The sequence below is a fragment of the Hippoglossus hippoglossus genome, chromosome 19 (assembly GCF_009819705.1).
Source record: "Hippoglossus hippoglossus isolate fHipHip1 chromosome 19, fHipHip1.pri, whole genome shotgun sequence".
Lineage (NCBI taxonomy): Eukaryota > Metazoa > Chordata > Actinopteri > Pleuronectiformes > Pleuronectidae > Hippoglossus > Hippoglossus hippoglossus.
The window spans coordinates 11842677-11862955 of NC_047169.1; the positions used below are offsets into that span (position 1 = coordinate 11842677).

General features: G+C 44.8%; 1 protein-coding gene and 1 long non-coding RNA gene across 2 annotated transcripts; both read left to right on the forward strand.

Moving 5' to 3' along the window:
- Positions 1-348: 348 nt before the first annotated feature.
- Positions 349-1586, forward strand: LOC117752881 (gap junction delta-3 protein-like). Its single transcript, XM_034570604.1, has 2 exons — positions 349-1354; positions 1389-1586. Coding segments are annotated over exons 1-2 (846 nt in total). The 5' UTR covers positions 349-510; the 3' UTR covers positions 1391-1586.
- Positions 1587-2148: 562 nt separating this feature from the next.
- On the forward strand, positions 2149-13367 carry LOC117752882. The gene is made up of 3 exons (XR_004612160.1): positions 2149-2269; positions 6078-6087; positions 13356-13367. It is a non-coding gene; the product is annotated as an uncharacterized LOC117752882 (long non-coding RNA).
- Positions 13368-20279: the final 6912 nt, after the last annotated feature.

Consider the following 20279-nt stretch of genomic DNA (forward strand, 5'->3'; position numbering starts at 1 on the left):
GAGCCCCAGAAGGGATTTTTTTGGGCTTATCAGAGGTTTAGGTTCAGGGTGTCTCTGAAACACCTTTTGCTGAACCTGTTCTGTGATCTGATCGCATCTGAGTCGAGTTTCAGACTCAACCAGCCGGTGTTTTTCCACAGGTTGCAGCTTGTAAGTGACTGAGACTGACTTCATCTTGCTTAAGCCCTCACAACTCCAAATAAAAACCCATACTATATGTCCAGGCCAGGGTTGCTGTTTTATTCCTTGAATTGCTGTTATTGCAGGTTGTATAATCATATTTTACTTTTGGTTCCAGGTCTTTGGACTCTGAGGCGCTATCACTGACTCAGACGCAGGAGCCGGGGACCAAACTTTGACCTGCAGATCAGTCTCACATTGAGTCATGAATTTGGGATAACAGGATACTGTAGTTTCTGTTTTCAGCCAGAGGCAGCTTTCACTCTGAGAAGGAAAGGTGGATAAATCACCGGACTCCCAAGGATCCATACCCAGGACACTGCTGCAATCATGGGGGAATGGGGCTACCTCGGCGGACTCTTCGACGCCCTCCAGGCCCACTCGCCGATGCTTGGCCGTTTCTGGCTCTTGCTCATGCTCGTGTTCAGGATACTGATCCTGGGAACCGTCGCCAGTGACTTGTTCGATGACGAGCAGGAGGAGTTTGCCTGCAACACCCTCCAGCCGGGCTGCAAGCAGGTGTGCTACGACATGGCCTTCCCCATCTCCCAGTACCGATTCTGGGTGTTCCACATTGTCCTCATCGCCACCCCATCTCTGGTCTTCCTCATGTACGCCATGCACCACCACAACAAGAGGGAAAGATGCTCCCAATCCAGCATAACCAGCAGCCAGCAGCAAAGAGAGGACCGGCGCATACGGAGGCTCTACATCGTCAACGTGGCCTTTCGCATAGTGGCAGAAGTTGGCTTCCTGGTGGGCCAATGGCAGCTGTACGGCTTCAAGGTGGAGGCCCAGTTCCCCTGTAGCCGCTTTCCCTGCCCTTACACAGTGGACTGCTTCACCTCCCGCCCTGCAGAGAAAACCATCTTCCTCTGCTTCTACTTCATTGTAGGGGTGATAGCAGCCGTTGCCAGCTGTGCTGAGTTTCTCTATGGCTCCATGAAGTGGTTTTGCAAGGGCCAGAATCCCTTCCCCAAAGAGCGCTCCTGCGACTGCCAGAACCTCCAAAACTACAAGCAAGAGGAGGAGGAGGAGGAGCTGGCCAAAGGAAGGAAGGGGTCACAGAGTGCGCCCGGCAGCGTGAGGCTGAAGGGAGGTTCGCAGAAGAGCAGTCGAAAGGTCTCCAAGCACAGGGGCAGCAAACTTGTGAGCTGCAAGACATTCATGGTGTGAGAGAGAGAGAGAGAGAGAGAGAGAGAGAGAGAGAGAGAGAGAGAGAGAGAGAGCCTTGGGGCTGTCGTCGTGTACGGTCGTCTTTCTCTTTGTTAATGTATTGTTAAGTATCTTTTTAATTCCTGTAATTCATTGCATTTCATTCTTAAAGAGTTGAGGAGTTGTTTATGATGACACATCATGAGGAAATGCTCGAGAGACAAGACTGATGATAAGACGGATGCGTGCCAGATATTCATTACAGACGACAAACGACAGAGGAGGGAAACCGTGTGGATTACTCTCGTTACACAGTGTAACAATGACTTGATCTTTGTTTTAAAGAGAACTGATTGCACATCCTTGTATCACATCCTGTGTGATGGGAAAACAAACCCTGAAGCAGTATTTAGAGAACACTGTGTCATTCTAGTGGTTTTGCACATTGAAGTCAGAATTTATAAATGACATTAACTGTCTCTGAAACCTGGAAACCACCTTTATTTAAACTCTTTCTTAGGAACTATGCTTATTCATTTTCCTGCAGCAGCCACAGTTGGTCAGCTTGAAAGACTGGAGACAGGAGATATAATGAAAATGTCTAAACTCTTCATGTGGATTCATCTGGTGACAGAGGGACTTTGAGTTAAACTGAACTAAGACACTAAACATTTGCGCAGTAATTTTACTAAGGTCTTACGTTTGTCTATCTACATTTATCAATGTAAGATCGACCATGTTTGATATTTTGGTACAACTTTATAATAATGCACCATTTATAATAAAGGGTTTTAGCTAATTGTTATTGTTAATAGTTAAAAATGTATTTGATAAAACTCTAAAGATCAGTCATAAGCCATAATTAAAATCAACTTTTGCATTACCAGGTTGTGAAAAGTGCCTTTTTGACTTAACCTCTGATTGGACCGACACCGTCTGCGCTAAAAGGGATTTTCACAATTTTTTTAACCCAAACGTTATAATGGCTTGTAACTGGTCTATAAATCAATAATAACAATAATAGATCATGAATATTAACAAACTAATTTGTGATAACCTGCAAACCTCTCATAAAAGGTTTATCAAAAGCAGTTTATTACAATGGTAATTCACTTTTCAGTCAATCCCATTAAAATGGCTGATTCAGGTTTGTAATATTTCAGGTTTGTAACATTTGTAACCATGTTTAAATGTATGAACAAATATTGATTTCTTCTCTACTGTGAAGTTCACGTTCCCACAATTCAGTTGTCAGCTAAAATGATATCATGCAACGGCTGCAAAAAAATGGTGGAAACACTTTTATCCTTCGATTTTAATTTTAAATTCAAAGAGGAATTACACTGTGATGTCTCTCTGCTCTAAACGGCTTTGTCATGTGCATCAGTGTGAATGAAAAAACATGAACCTGTTGTGGAGGAGGTTTTAATGTCTCCTGGTGACTGTGCAGATCTGAATATAGAGTTTAGAAGACTGTTTTCACATTCATCTGTTGAAGAGGGGAAATCTTGAACCTCAGTTTAACACAAACACGTTAATACAAACATTATATATCATTTACAACACAATGTATCTTTGTATGCAGCTGGAACATGTGTCCAGCACTTAAACTATATATTAAACAATTTGCTGCAGATTCATAGATTTTGTATTTTTCAATATGTGAATATTTTTCTACAACTAAGTATATTCAACTTTTTGTGGTTGACCATCCATCCATCCATTATCTATGCCAATTATCTGACTTAGAGATACAAATATACAACCATTCACTCTCACATATCATATCTAATTAACTTAAACCGAAAAACATGAATACAAAATACATACATCCAATTTAAAGCGCTTGTGGTGTGTGGTAGAAAGCGTTTATGACTTCTATGAAAACCAAACCCATAAGTTATACGAAAGATAAAGTACAAAACAAACATAGCCTGTATCATTTATATATTAATGCTAAAGAGAAATAAACAATATCAAATCCAAAATACCAATTCAAGCAGAGTGTTTTCATATCTCTAAAAAAAATCTGGATCTGAAACTTGAATTTGCTAGGTTCTGCTTTCGACTCAAATAGAGAAATATTTTAACATTTTATATAAAGCTTGTACTTGTACCCTGAAATGAAGATTTGTGAGTTGTGTGCACTTCTGTTTTCAGGCCTATTTCTTTGTACAGTCACAGGTTTATTCAGGCACTTTTTCTTCAAGGCTTTTGAATATGTTATGTAAGCTTTATGTAGGTTACTGTGATCCTGTTGTCACGTTGCACCAAATCTCCATATCCCTCTCTTTTACCGTTTTTAAGTTTTTATCTCCCAAAGCAAATCAACCTCCTGCAGAACAACCGTCGTATCACGTGCACGAAACATGAAAATACATCGTAAAACCACCACGTTAGTTCAGTAAAGCACATAACCTTGCATGTAGGTGCACTTGGTTGACAGTAGGTGGCAGCAGAGGAGCAGGAAATGACGCTGGCGTGAATAATGAAGCTTTCATCCTCGGCGAGATGACTTCATCCGCTGCCACACTATTCCTCTGACAGCGTCCACCACTCGGAGTCATCCCGGGGGCATCTGACACCGAGGCTGGCGACCCACGCGTCCTGAAACAATGTCATGTTTCATTCAGCCGTTCCACCTTTAAAAAAAAAAAAACACTCACAGCTCCATGTGACTGGGGATGAGCTGAATCTGTTGCTTTTTGATGATCACTTCCATATTTACGACGCAAGGAAAACGTGATCAACCTTTGACAGCTCCAGAGGTCACTGATCCAAGTGACTCATCAGAATACAAAGTCCTCTGAATACCCTGCAAACAGGTTTATTTCTGACTCACACACACACACACACACACACACACCTCCTGCTGTTCCCTGGACGCATCATATATGCAGATTGCATAGCGGTGCGGGCTCTTTGATGTGCATAGAACAGAATTCTAGATGTGTTTTATATAACCGCTCCAGAGGGAAGGAAAGCGGAGTCGAAGAGGATTAGCATCAAAACTTTTCCCCATTTCCTTTCGTGTGCCTGCGTCTCTACCTCTTCAAGTCTGCCTTGTCAAACTGGAAGTCTGCCTGTTTCTCTCTCTGTCTATATCTTCTTCTCCCCAGACGTTCTCTCTCTCTCTCTCTCTTTTTCTTTTTCTTCTTCTTCTCTTTTTTTTCCATGCCTCTCCATTCTTCGCTCCATCTTTTCTGAATCCGGGGAGGCCTCGCTGCTGGAGTCTGTCTCACAGAAAATGTAGGTCATCTGTTTTCAGAGACTCCCTTCACACCAACACCAGAGGAGGGAGGGAAAAGTGATAACATCTTTCTGTGCTGCACACATGCACGCACGCACGCACGCACGCACGCACGCACGCACACGCACACACAGTCATGTCTAAATGACTTCAGAGGACATTCTAATTCATTCCATTGATATCCGTGAGAATTACTCAAACCTTAACCATAGTTACTACTTACCAAAACCTAACCTCAACCCAAACCTAAACCTAACTTTAACTAAAACTTAACCTAAAGCTAATCTTTACCCTAAACCTAACTTTGATCTAAACCTAAACTGAACCTACTCCTTGACCTTAACATAAAGCAAAACTCAACCTTAATCAACTTTAAACTAGAACCTGACCTAACCTAAATCCTAACCTTAACCTAACCACAAACCTTAAACTAACCTTAACCTTAACCCAAGCTTAACCTAATACAAAATGTTAACCTTAACCTAAGAGTAAACCTAACCTTAACCTATAGTAAATCCTAACCTTAACCTTACATTAAACCTAAAACTAACCTTAACCCAAGCTTAACCTAAAACTAAATCCTAACCCTAACCTAACCTTAATCTCAACCAAGGCTTAATTTCAAGCTAAACCTAACCATAACCAAAAACTTATCCAAACCTTACCTCAACCTTACCCTTGACCTTAAACTCAACCTTAACCTTAACCCTTTCCGTTTATATCTCAACCTAAACCAAAACCTAAACCAAAACCTAAAACCAACCTTAACCTAATCCTAAACATCCTCACCATAAAATAATTTACGTTGTGGGGACTAGATTTTTGTCCCCATAAGGAAGACAAGTCACCATAAAGTTACTGTAGCAAACAGTTCTAGGTCCCCACAATGTCAGTAATACCTGGACCACACACACACAGGCAGCTCCAGCAATGTCTCATTCAAGGTGAAGGGAGTAGAGAGAGGAAGTGGTGTGTGTGTGTGTGTGTGTGTGTGTGTGTGTGTGTGTGTGTGTGTGTGTGTGTGTGTGTGTGTGTGTGTGTGTGTGTGTGTTTGTGTGCGTGCGTGCGTGTGTGTCCGCTCCACTGGGGGCTCTGTCAACACTCACCTGAGCTAACTGACAGCCCCACATGCCGCCTCTCTGAGCATCTCACCTTCTGCTGAGTCACACAGGGACGGCACTAAGAAGACTGTGTTTTTCAGGACGCATCATTCCCGTAGTTTGCTCCACACAGATAAGATTAACAACTCACTCTGCTGCATTACGCTTTGATTTGGTTTATTCACGGCACAGTGCCCAGTCCGTCTCAACAGCTTGTTTACTGGCCTGACTTTGGCTAAACTTGTGACCCAATAGTGTTGACTCCAGTCAAAGTGAAGAAAACACTAAACATAATTTAAGAAAAAATGAACGACAACAATTTGATATAATTTGCAAGGAGGTTTCCTGGAAATATAATGTCATGTTAAAAGATGATAGTAGAAAATAAACAGTTCAGTGAAAGTACCCTCTTCTTTTACTTGAGTTCATATTAAAAAACACAATAAATGATATATAGTTATGAGCTGATGTTGCTAAATGTTCATAGAAAAAGTGGCTCGATAAGACAAAGCACGTTTATGTATCTGCTGACCTGCTGTGGTGGAACGCTGCGATAATTTCAAACTCAATTTTACGCTTATTTTGGAAAAGGCGAGTTGTGCTGTCAGTGATTTACTGTTAATTGTCAGAGTGCCAATTGAACACTTTTTCCATTTTCCCTGTAATTGGTTCCACATTAAATGGTCATTTATAGAAAGCGTCCTGAGAAACTGCAGCAAACATCATCAGTTTCTTTCCAGAAAAATGAAAAGGGAAACGATAGAGCATGTTAAAAAAGCCAATTCAAATAAAATTCCAATGTGGGCATTGGTGCACGCTCTGTTAGCTTTCATTCTGCTTCACTTTCCATGAGTGGCTATCAGATGTTAAGATGCTCTCCCTGATGTCTACAAACTCCCGTCCTTATATCTTGATGTGATGGTTTATTTAATTATTAACAGGGTCAGATTAACCCATCAGGGGGGAAAAATAAGGCATAAATTCCAATTTACACCTAGTTCTTACATCACTCTTGGGTCAGAAGCGCATTTTGAAAAATACAAAAAAAACTGGGCAGGTAACTCACAGGGCGAGGGAGGCCTGGCTGAATGTCAGTGTCACTGTCAGTCACGTCGTTGGGCCATATGTAAAATGAAGAGCGACACAGAATCGCAAGGCGCCTGTGCTACAGAGGGCTCTTTAGAATCCCCTGAAGTGGGCATCAGTGTGGTGGAGGACCATGGTGGTCAGGAGCCCAAAGCCGGAGCTCTTGAAGTTGAGGCAGTGCAGGTGCAGGAGAGGGTAGAGACCCGACTCTGAGTGATAATGTTCATTTAGAGGGTTAGTGAATGTTTGAATAAGTTAAAGCCATGTAACTACCATGAATATCTTTGTAGGTCTGACAAAGAAGTCCAACGAATCAAAAGGAGGACTAGAGTCAGTGGGTTCCATCCTGTGGGAAATATTTGTGCATCAGAGGAAAACACCAGTGTATCACAAAAGTCTGGAGGATCCTCTGGGGACCATAAATGTCGAAACTAAATTGAATGTCAATCCATAAATAAGTGGTTTAGATATCTCTGTCTATGCGAAAGCTGTGACCTGACATTTATCATATGATGTCAACACATGTATGGATGTTGTGTGTGAGCGGAGGTGTACACGCTGCAGAGGATCGTCCTTTATGACCATCTGTGGCACTGACGATGACATATGCGTTTCTGCGACCTCTGACCCCCGACACACAACTCGCCACAGAGCCGGTTGTGTGTCGTCGAGGACGGCACAGCGGCTTATATCTCTGTCTTCCTCCCTCGAAGCCGCTGAAGCGTGCCGGGCAAGTTTATGGCGTCGCCCAGGAGCTAGGGGTCACCGCACATCACACCTCGCCACTCCATCTCATTTTCCCCCCGTTAGCCATCCATCTGTCCCGCCACCACCCCCCAGCCCCCTCCCGTGCCACAGGGCGCGCTGCAGTGTGAAAGCAGCATTTACAGTGAAATATTCCTGCTGCCTCCACTCTTCCGACTCTTCCTCCATTCCTCCATCTGCTTTCTTCACTTCTTCCTGTCCTCCTATGCCTGGGGAGGGTGGGGGGGGGGGGTGGGGCTCTCAAGGAAAATATTGTGTAATAGAAAAGCCTTTGGGCTCTCGGCCACAGAGCCATGTTCCATACAGTGACCACAGACAAGAGAGGAGGACTGCTCTGCTCCCTGCCAACACAATGACTCTGTCTGACGAGGAGGATGCGTCTTGGCCGCTCTCTTCGTCTCCCAGTGTTGTGTGAGATGTGTTTGATGGCGGTAAAGTAAATTGTTTTGGTTCATTTGTAGCTCTGTGAAGTCAGCACATCTGGGTTCGGAGAGCTTCTTTCCATAACAAGACATCGCCTGGGTCGCTGATGCGGCAGGGCCCAGAACATCGGGTTGCAATATTCTCCCAACATGAATGCACAGTGTGCGGGGACAGACGGACTTCATCTGGCTCTGATTTCAACCGTCTCCAATCGTTATTTCCATTTAGTGCACATTCTTCTGAGAAACGGAAAAGGAAATTACTTTTCCTCTGTGATGATTTTATCCACAAATGGCTGATGGGATGGGATGGATGGATGGATGGATGGCTGGCTGGGTGGATGGATGGATGGATAGATGTAAAGTTGGGAGGTTGAGCACTCTCCACTGGTTTCTGTCAAACCTCCATCGGTGCTCACTTGTATTGGACGTCCTTGCGGTCCTCGTGGGAGATTACAAATTGTGTGTGTGTGTGTGTGTGTGTGTGTGTGTGTGTGTGTGTGTGTGTGTGTGTGTGTGTGTGTGTGTGTGTGTGTGTGCACTCAAGTGAAGGCCCTGTGTGTCCTTGTGAAATGTGTGTGTGTGTGTGTGAGTGTGTGTGCTTCACCCCGTGTGTGCAGAGCTGTCCAGAGTGGTGTGCTCAGCAGTCGTGCTTGGCTGCACACTAACACGATGTGACAGGGCAGAAATACCAGTACCAACCGCGCTCTCGCCCACCCACCGTCACACCAGCTCTCCTACCCGACACACTCACCATCAACCCCTCCCCCCACCCCCTCGCCCACATCACCATCACCCCACCCCGCCCGCACACCGCGCCCCCTCCCCATTGGCTGTCTACTTCCGTCACTCCACGTCTTCTGCTCGGAGACAGAACCATAAGCCCTCCGCGTTCCCCCTCCCCCTCCTCATATCACCTCACCCGGAACCCCCCCTCCCTCCCCCTGTATGCCTTGCTTACGTGGGGTCCTAGTGTGCATCAGTGAGTGACGTGGTATCAAATGGGACATATTATGCAATGTCCCATTATGTAACGCTACATTTTCATATGCTCATCCGCCCAGCCCCTTGAGACGAGTTCCTCTGCTTGCTCAGTCTTTCTTCCAATATCCTCCTGCTGGTTTGTTTGCCTCCCAAACGATGAGCCAAGGTGACAGTCACAGCAGGAGACGAGTCATATGACATTTGCGACTGGCGCAGTTTGAACCGTGACCTCTGCTCCTTTGCAGCTGGTGAGTTCATGCTGACAGGACAAGGAGGAATCTCAAATGCCACACCATCTTCTCATCTCAACGTCCTGGTGTCATAGAACAAGGAGACACCTTCCTTTAAACCTTCAGCTCCAGGCTCTGGTGAAAGTTGACCTCGTCACTCAGCACCTTGCTTCATATTTATACCATTACACATTTACACGCCCCGGTGCTGCTGGATCAAGGCCCAGTCTCTGAGCCACTGAGCAGCTCCACTGAAGCGGTTTGAGTTTTCAGTGCCTTGCTCAAGGACATTTCAACTTCTTGTCGAGTGAGGAGCGGGCTGCTGAAGACTTTTCAACAGTTCTTTTAGTTAATAACAACTAAAAATGTAATTGAAAAAACTGTAAAAGATATAACTCTAAATCCTTCACTATTCACCCACTCAGGTACACACACACACACAGTCGTGTCTCCATGGCTGCAGAGGACATCACATTGACTAACATCTATTTCCTGGAGACCTACTCTAACCCTTAACCATAGTTACCACTTGCCTAACCATCAAAACATGTTTTCAATTTAAAATCGCATGATTTACATTATGGGGAAAAATGTAGAAATAAATTAAGTTTGAAAGTAAATCTAAATGTAAGCGTGACTCAGAGTGTACAGCCGGAAGAGAACACAGCTGGTGTGTATGTGTCTCAGTGTGTATGCAGGTCAAATTGACCTGAAAAATATCTGTGGGGGCGTTGCAGCATGTGTACATTGAATTAAGTTTTTTTTCCCATGCACACACAAACCCAGCCAGGCCCATGGAGTTTCAGCTTGAGTGTGTTTTTCATCCTTGTCTTATTTTTCCTCCAGTGAACATTTGAAAAAGGTCAGTTTGCACCACGCCAGGTTAAGTAAACACCTGAGCACTTCCTCCACCATGTTGACAGCAAAGATGGCAGCCTGAGAGAGGAGGAGAGGGGATTCAAGCCACAGTTAAAGCGACAGCATCCCTCCCTCCTCCTGCCACTTTGACCTTTTACACAGCAGAATCTATATTAAGACTGAACACCCTGTTTTTATTTTCTTTCTGCATCACTCTCGCTCTCACCTCTCCTCCCCTCTGTGGGCTTACGTGTTCTTTCTCCCCCCTCCTCGTCCTCCTCCATCTCTCCTCGCCTCCCTCCGCTCTGTGTTTTTTCTCTATCCTCGGGGAGACAGCTGCATGCACGAGCCTTGTGGATCACTGCGCTTCAAGACACCGTCTCTAAAAATTGCTCCGTTTTTCCACAAAGCATTTTAAAGCGCTGCATGAGCAGGAGGGCCGGCTTCGACATGATGCTGCAGATTCCTGCCTCGAGTTTGCTCCGCGAGCTGACGTTTGAGTCACAAAGACAGATCAGGCTTTGATGCATTATTGATTTAATATGATTTTCTTGTCCCAGTCACACATCATTAATTCACATTTGGTTTTTTAAAGTAGTTTAAAGGAGGCAGTTTTGGGTCATAACATCATTCTACGTGAATTTTCTATTTCTAATGTGTAAAAAATTGAACAGCGGCGATGCAAAGCTCGTCTCTTCCAGGTTTCATCTACATTAGTGTAAGTTTCACAGCAGCACAGCCCTGGAGGCATCCATCTTGGATCTTCTCCAGTCCAGTAGAGGCGTTGATGGAGGGGCGGGTTGGTGGTGGGGGGGGGGCTGGTGGAGACTACATTTTGGCTCCCTTCCAGTCCAGTGGGCATGAAGCAGGCCTCAGAGGCTCCTGGGATTTCCCTTTACACCAAACCCCTCTGCCCTCCATTAACCAATTAGAGGAGAGAATTGCTTAACTGGACATATAAAAGTCTGCGTGCAGGCTGCAGGGGGGAAAAAAATCAGGAGTAACGGGAGTCACGGAGAAGAAGCGTCATGGGAAAGTAGATGATGGAGCGTGGGTACGGAGAGGGAGAAAACGGTGGAATGCAAATGCAAAAACACAGACGACATCATGAGGTAGCAGCCCTCAGTCGACTCCGATGCATCTGATTCATCCGTCGCACATTCCACCCTCGAATGTGTGCTGCCGAACGCACAGGCCCGTGATAGATGTCTATGAGCTAATGTCAATTTTCTTGTGTGAATTTACTGTCAGTGGATGATGAATGCACTCAATATCGCTGGTTATTCATCTCATATATTTCTCTGCAACAGACTCCCAGTGCAGCACAATGTCTCGTGTGCACCAATAGGGGTCGACATTGCCCAGCTTGTCACTGGGGCGATGAGGCCAGGAGGAGAGAGAGCAAGAGAGAGAGAGAGAGAGAGAGAGAGCTCCCCTTTGAAAACTACTGGAGCATGATGTGGTGTAACGCTGCATTGTTGCCATAGGTCTGTCAGAGTGAGTGTGACAGAAACAAAGACATCTTTCTGTGTGTGTGTTCGTCTGAATTTTACAGGTTCATGCATAAACAAGTAGTGTTTTGTGTGCAGATGCTAAGTTCAGAGAGTGCACGGCCTGCACGCCGCAGATGAAATCAGGTGACAGGTGAAGGACGCCGCACATACGCACAGTGTCACTTCACCCTCGTCGTCAGCCTTTTATGTATGTGCCTGTGTGCGCCCGTCCTTGTCCTGGCCATGCTCCTGTAAGAGACCCACATCAATTCATACGGGCCTCTTGCCCTTTTCCCGGGGCTGCCTGGGAAATGTAATGTGACATGTGGGATGAGCAAGACGGGGCGAGGGGCGAGGAGGAGGAGGAGGAGGAGGAGGAAGAGGGGATAGGTGAGGTTGTTGTAGGTGGATTCCGGAGAAATGCACAAGGTAAGGCTGTCGAGTACAGACACAGACAGGCTGCGTTCTGAGAAACTCAGCCAGTGTGAGACAGAGCCTCTAAACAGGAAGCTATACCGTAGATTGAGAGATGTAAACTCCACAAAAACATCCATCCTTCCATAATCTATGCTTATTCTGTAAGGGTGGCATGGGAGGCTGGGGTACACCTTCAGCAGCATACTGCAGGACACAAACAACCATTCACACTCACATTCACACCTATATTCAAATTAGAGTGTCCAATAATCCCAATCTGCATGTTAAGAGGAAGCAGGAGAAAACCCACGCAGACACGAGGAGAAGTGCAAACTCCAAACGGACAGGCCCCTGGTCAAAGACCCACTGCACCACTGTGCCGCCCTGCACAAAAACAACAGAGCATTAATACTTCATTAACAACAAATATTCAAAGTTCGAAACAAAACTGACAAAGTAGCACAACAATTCTGACACCGATGTATTTTTTATTATAAACTGATAAATCCTGGAAGGCTCCTCGCCTTGTTGGACGACCTTGGATTAAATTGAAATTTGCTCGATTGCTTTTAGGCACCAAACAGGAACTATGTTGGTTTATTGACAACATGGGCTTGTTAGCATTCACTGTGAGTATGTTAGAATGTAGCTCAAGGCCATAATAATAATAATGAATAATAATAATTTCATTTATATAGCACCTTTCAAACTTTAAATACAGCTCAAAGTGCTTTAAAAACATAAATATGATCAAACTTTTAATTAATTTTGAATGTTTTCTCCTGTTACTATACAGTATTTTGTATTTTTCTGAAGTTTTGTTCAAGGTTATGTATTGTGTCGTCAAATGCAGTGTATTGTATTTGTTGTGGGACATAGACAAGCAAAAGATATAAAAGATTTCCATTTATTGCTGCATAATTGAATTTTGAAATAAATAAATAAATTCTAGTAAAAGCATATTACTAACATGCAAACAAGTTGTTATTAGAATCAACAAGTAACACATATAAAAAGCCGATTAAACCAGAAACAATAAAATGATACAGCCAAATCAAATAGGATCAATTCAGAATCCAAATCGAGCAGTGGCTTAAATCAGCTACAGAGGAAAACAATCTGGTAAAACACAAGGTTCTTGATCAAACACAAGAGAAAACGAGAGTATAAAAAATAAAGTTACACACAGTTTGATTTTCAGATATGCAGAGATAGTGTGCTCCATAGTTTTTGAACCATACATTTAAACCTTACTATGTAAAGTGCTTTGAGATAATGTATGTTGTGAGTTGGCGCTATACAAATAGAATTGAATAGAACTGAATATGTTCTCTAACAGCCCAACAGAACTGACAACATGCATGTGGACTCCTGTAGTAATGTTAATGTGTGGTTGCAGTTTCAGCAGCTTTCAGCAGCTTTAAAAACGTCCTTGCATGTCCACTAGTACCAGATGAGAGGTGACATGTAACGGACCTGCACCTTGTTCTGTACCAGGAGCTGCAGCTCGAGGGAGAAACTTTGGAGGGAAAAAAAAAAACGGACGTGTTTGTTACTTCACTCCAGCTATTTAATTCCATCAGTGCATTCGGATACAGTAGCTTGTGGTGAGCAGACACTTGTGTCTGTAATGGGCAGCAGATGAGAAAGAGGGTGAGGAGGAGGGGTGACAGCGAGAAGGAAAATGAGAGAAGGTGAAATCTATTAGTGTGACAGGCTTCCTATAAAGCTGGAGACCTCGGGGGGGGGGGGGACACACTCCGAATGCTTAGTGCGACACCAAGAGAGGGAGGGAGAGGAAGGGGCAGAGTCAAAGACATACAAGATGAGACAAGAGGCTGAAATTAAAGGAAGTAAAAGAAGTGACAGAAACAGAAGGAGAATTATTCGTGTGAAACCTCCGAAGGGATTCCTGACTTTGTGGGAAAGCAAATTCACTGTGTGTGTGTGTGTGTGTGTGTGTGTGTGTGTGTGTGTGTGTGTGTGTGTGTGTGTGTGTGTGTGTGTGTGTGGAAAGTGTGTAGAATGCATGTACATTGATGTGCGTGCATGTTACCCCCCCTCTCTCCCTCTTTTCTGAGCGCTACCAGGATGAGTGTGCTCCATATGTATGTCAGCTCCAATCACTCATTCAAACAGGGGGGGAGGAGGAAGAGGAAAGGGGGGATGCGTTGGGGGAGGCTCATTCATGTCCACATCAGTCTGTGGCGACCACTATGTTTTCAGACAAAAACTGTCCACACGAGCATTTTGGTTCCGTAAAACACACATCATGTGACCACTAATGTACACTGGGCCCGTTCGTGCCCCTGGACACGGGAATTGTCGCAGATCGCTTGAATAAGAGCAAGTCTCCTACACAGGAAAGCAGTTGATCATTGTAAAATGCAGAATTAAACAGCACAACAGCTGTTAGCAAAGAAAACAGGGTTGTAATTAACATTCTAGTCCTAAATTTCCCTCGGGATCAATAAAGTATCTATCTATCTATCAATCGATTGATCTATCTATCTTTCTATCTATCTATCTATCTATCTATCTATCTATCTATCTATCTATCTTCTACACTGGTGGCGGAGGCTGATTCTGGTTGTTTTTTGATGTGATAGGAGCCTGAAGAATCAGTAAAGGCTACGTCCTGAACGAAAAGACCCACGTCATCGCCATTGATTCCAATTATCTAAATTTCTACCTGTAAAATGCACCCCTGGAGTTTTCAAACTAAAACGCAGCCAGCAGCGTTTTCAACTTCCTCCGTCTTAGCGTCTCTGAAACTCTGCAGTGGTATGGACGTCAGGCGTATCCGTAACAGAGTTGACGTAGTAGTGTGGATGTAGCCTGAGCATCTCAGACCTGAGACCTGAGAGGTGCTGTAATTTTTAGGTAGGAGGTGATAGATGAGAGAGGAGGAAGGTGTCGTTAGGGGAGGGAGCGAAGGTTGGACGGCATTAATATTCTTTTAGTGGTTTCAGCTTGTGAGGAGAATCACTGCTAAGCTACATTCCGCCCTCCTTTACTTTCCCGATCTCTCTTTCTCTTCTCTTTTCTTTCCTTCCTCTTCATATTTCTCTCCTCTCACTCGATTATTGTTTCCCCGCTGCCAGTTCCCCTCTCCCTCTACACGCTGCCCCACCCATGTGTACTTTGACACCAAAACCCCCCCGAGCCTTCAGTGTCCTAGACCCCAGTCATGTGACGCTGACCTGCTATGTTTTACAAGGCTGCAGTGCATTGAAGGGGGGCCTCCGAGGAAAAGGGCTGCGTTCACCAGCGGCAGGAAACAAAGCACAATTCGGAGAGGAGTGTGTGTGTGTGTGGATATATGGGGGTGGGGGAGGGGGGTCAGGAAGCAGTATTTCAAGGGATGGAACTCCACTATAAAAGTTTGACATGAAGAAGCACAGAGTATTCAAGCGAGTCCGTGTTCAAACGTGCTGCGTTGTTGTCTGCCTGGGATGGAAAGTCTTTGATCAGAGCGACTTGGATTTTTTCCACCTGGCTGACGTTAGATATTTCAACTTTTATTGACATGCTTAGATGAGCTCTGGCCTTAATCTCCTCTCTCCTTTTCTATCCCTTTCCCTCGTCGTTCTCTCTTCCTCTCTCTCCATCCGCATTAAATCTCACGCATCCTCTCCTCCTCTCCTCTCCTCCACTCCCTCCCTCTCTCTCACTCCCCTCTTCTCCAATTCTAGTTTATTCCCAAATGAATTGACCTTCGCTATCGCTCAGCCCTGCAGAGCCGTAACTCTGCTCTCGCTCGCTCTGTGGCCGTAATCTACGGCCGGAGACGCAGACGGATCCTGTTGCCTCCCACGCACAAGTACACGCATGCACCAGTACAGCATATGCACAAAAGGGGACTTCTCACAGCACAGTAAGTAAGCCTATATGAAGGAATGACCATGGATGCTTACAGGCAAGCATGGAGACACACACACACACACATCTGTGTCATTCCTGGGAGATTTGAGACCATTAAATGAGAGCAGCCCTGTCCAGACTCTCAGATCGCTGCCGTTACCCCCTCTTTGTTCCCCAAACCAGGAACAGCTGTGCTCCTCCACAGTTGTAAGTCACTCACTCAGTGGAAATTTAAAAGCCATTAACCGAGCCCCTCATTGCTACCCCACCCCTTTGTGTGCATGAGTGTGTGTGTGTGTGTGTGTGTCTGTCTTGCTTATCTGCTCCTACACACAGACACACTTTTGTATGCACACTTGTGTGTACGCGCTGAAAGTCGAAATACCTCGCAGTGCATTCGACGCAGCGTCTCTTAAAGAGGCCTCTCTTGTCGAATCAGGAGGTTTTCAAGTAGAACATTTTGGGCCAAAGCGCGGACGGTCGTGCTGTGATCCGCCTCCCACACCTTGAACGCTCCGCTGCGTCCCAGCCGTGAGTAGCTGGGAGGGGTCACGCTGGGTCATGTTGTCTTTGAGCGTGAAACAACAAAAACAAGGCCCCGCTGAAATAGCTCGCCGCTTGTCCACTTTCTTGGCTTAGCCGGCGCATTACTGTGCCAGGAAAGAACAACAAGCCCGGAGCCTTTCATAAGGCGAGCCCTTCGAGCTCATTATATAGACGCAGGCGCAGCTGCATGCTTGAACACACACAGCAAGCAGATGTTCACAGAAACAGAGACAGAGAGACAAGGAAAGGAGGAGATAAAGGAAATGGGGAGCGGGACCGTAACATGGATAGTGGACATTCGGATGCCAAAAGTTAAATCTATGGTTCTTTCCGCTGTTTTTCTTTTGTCTCCTCCCCCTCCTTCCCTCCCTCCTCTATCTCCTGTGGAGATCTCTCATTTCCTGCAGGCCCAATGTTGATTTCATACTAGAGCTCAGGGCTTAGAGTGGGAGTCTGTGAGATGGGTAAGGGGGAACATGGGGAGGAGAAGTGTGGTGGTATTTGGGTTCGGGCCAAAAACAACCTTCACCTCCACTTCTCTCAACTGCTCTGCTGATTTTTTAAATGTAAGCAAGCGAGCAGACGTTTTTCTTTACTTGCTTGACAATCACACACCTCAACACCTGGGAGAGGCCACAGTGCAACTACAGTCTGTAGTTGGACTCTTCCTGTGGAGACTTTACTAGTCAGCACGTTTGTGAATTGTTTTTATCGCAGATTCCATAACGTGTCTTGCTCAAGAGCACCTCAACAGCAGTTTAAGGAGAGCAGAGTTCACTGCATTCATTCTTCCAGTGGAGATTTTTCGAGTCAGCCGGGTCATCCTCTTTTTAATAAAATCCCAAATTCAATCCCTGGAGTTAAATTTATAAAAACTTAATGTCCTCTGTTATCTTTGCTTCATTTGTTGTTGACAAAGATTAACTAGCTGTACTTAGTATTTTAGCATTTAAAGACTTTATGAACCAATGATAACATGACTGCTCCCCAAAAATGAAGCCAATATAGCACCACCTGGTGGCTGATGGCAGTGTAGGTCATGAATCCCATCTCCTCCATGTAAGTGGATGGGACGTGGTCCAAACTAGAACGTCAAAGTATACGTCAAATAATTGTTTCTGCCATTTCTAGTTAGTTACTATTGATTAGTTATTTGATGTCATAAAAATGGGGTTAAAAATCATGATTGACAGCTGAGACTGACTCACGATTAGTTGAGCTGTATCTCTAAATTGGTACTGCACAGACTCCAAATGTGCAAGATGGCAGCATTCTTATGTGGGATATTTTGGCTTCATATCTGGACAGTGTGAGGAAGTACAGACACGTCATCCATCTTTATATACATGCTATGGCTCTGTCACATTACTGATGGCAAAATAGCATTTAAAGTAAAAGTTTAGTAAAGGGTTACATGTTTCCGGTGCCACTGCCAGTTAGCTTGGCTTGAACCGAAAACAACAGCAGAAAATAACAGGCTTTGTCTAAAGGCAACAAAATCCACTCAGCGGCACTTTTAAATATCTTTAATACAAATATATGTCTTTGAGTGTTAAAGGTGCTGGAAGGCAGATTTTCTTGACTCACTGTTTTCAGTCGTTATTCAATGCTAAGCTAAGTAAAGATAACCTAAATGACTATTCTATAAAACTATTTTGTTTTTAATTCCAGAGGCAGAAATGTTTACTTCAGTTATATATTAAAATATGTACTAATTGTGCCACAGTTGGTTGTTTCAGGAACATAATGATTCATAAAACAGGTTCCATTCATCAGTTTTAGTGTGAAAAACGTGATTCAGTGTAAATCCCGACATTACACTATACCTCCTAGTCATCATGACCTTATAAAATCCAAGACCTCTGTGGGTATAAATGACACATAGTCTGATGGAGGAACTTGCCTAGGTTAGAGTTTCATAGTGCCAGTTTCTATGTGGTGTCACTTTGACCTTTTCTAGTCGCAGCAGATAACTTTGTCAGCATACAAAACCACAATGAGTCACATGCATGAAAACTCACAGCTCTCCACACCGTTTTTTTTTTTTTTTTTTTCACCTTTTGCTCTGTGTATTTATGTTACCAGCGGTAACCAAGGAAGAGAAAAAAGGGCTGAGTTAGGCTGCGGCCTCTTTCTGGCCTAGACGCCGATAACACACAAAGTTAGACTCACATGCACGACAGGTTCTAACGCTCCAATAACTGTGTGGCACAAGGGCAATTTCTGCTCTTCACTTCCTCTCTCGTATTGTTCACAGAGATGAGGCCTTCTAGACATGAACAGCTGCAGACCCCAGCTTTCACTTCCCCTTTTATGAAACCACACATGTATCTGTTACCACAACAAGTTCCCCAAACGTGGCCTCCCATGCTCTCTGTACCTCCCCCCATGCCAACACATGCACACGTGTGCCTGCAGGCGGACTCAGAAAAAACGTCTGCCACCAAGTTCCCCATGAGACAGTCCAGTGGACGAGTTTGTAAAGGCTGTCCTTCATGTCCATTGTTGTGAAGTAATGACGTTTGCAGATCTGCGAAAAGCATTGAAGGGTTTTGTAAGGTTTTGTGAGATTTTCAAAAAACATTTTGAGAGGGGAAAATGTGTTTTTTTAGTGTTGAAGGGCGGTGTCAGAAACCTGCACTTCCTGTACGTCTCTCAACGTTAGTTCTTCACCTTTTTGCACTCACTATAGCTAACCACAGCACACATACCTAATTTGGCATACTGTTGCTACCATGGACCCCAAAACACACACACACACACACACACACACACACACACACACACACACACACACACACACACACACACACACACACACACACACACACACACACACACACACATATACACACACATATACACACAGAGTGGCATTGCGTGACTGAGGCTTCACACCTCTCTTTCTCTCTTTCACTCAACGAAAGCATGAAAAAATCCCTCACCCAAAGTAATGTGAGAAGTGTGTCTGTGTGTCTGTGTGTCTGTGTGTCTATGGCTGTGTGTGTGTGTGTGTGTGTGTGTGTGTGTGTGTGTGTGTGTGTGTGTGTGTGTGTGTGTGTGTGTGTGTGTTTGTGTGTGTGTGTGTGTGTGTGTGTGTGTGTGTGTGTGTGTGTGTGTGTGTGTGTGTGTGTGTGTGTGTGTGCTTCTGGGGCACAGACTGCCATGCCCTTGTTTGGCCTCTGTCTTTAGCTGTTTTCAGAAATACGGAGAATTGGCTACGGACTTTACCCGCAGTTTGCCTTTCAGACATGCACAACACAGCGGGAGGTTCTCTGCACAGACGTGTTCACAACAGCATCAAATCCTCTGCATTATTCAGGTGAGAGGTGAAGCAGCTGGGGGCAGCAGGCAGAGACAGGAAGTGACGTATTAACTCCACTGCGGAGATCATATGATAATGTGTACAGCACCTCGACTGTCGCCTCTTATCACCACAAACTCTCTTGACATCTTCGGCGGTTTTCTTCTACTACAGTCTGTTAGCGCACAGTCTGCAACTTCACAGTCTGCGACTTCACAGCTTTGTTTATAAGCAGCCAGAAGACGCGCCTACACATTCACCCTGTATCTTGAGAACACAGCGAGTAATTTGTGAATGAACTCATCCTCCTTGTTGTCTCTCATAGTGTTCTCTTGGGATATCTGTTAAAAACCAATGCAATGCAAAGGTGTGGGCTGAACAATAGTTTCTGGATGATCTCATTCCCTCTACCAGCACTCCTGTCATGGAGACGGTTTGTGCATGATTAGGAAATAAAAACAACCAAGATTAAAAAAAATCTATCAGCAAGTTACCTCAAGCCTGTTTCTGCAGCTGGGAGCTGTTGATCCACTGCACCTCTGCCCACAGGCTGAAAACCTCTGTGTTGTGGTGGGGAGAGGTGGCCATGTGGCTAATTGAGCTGTTCCCAGGTCAGCCTGTGACA

Excerpts from the sequence above, each read along its gene's own strand:
- LOC117752881 (XM_034570604.1), top strand. The coding sequence starts at position 511 with ATGGGGGAATGGGGCTACCTCGGCGGACTCTTCGACGCCCTCCAGGCC.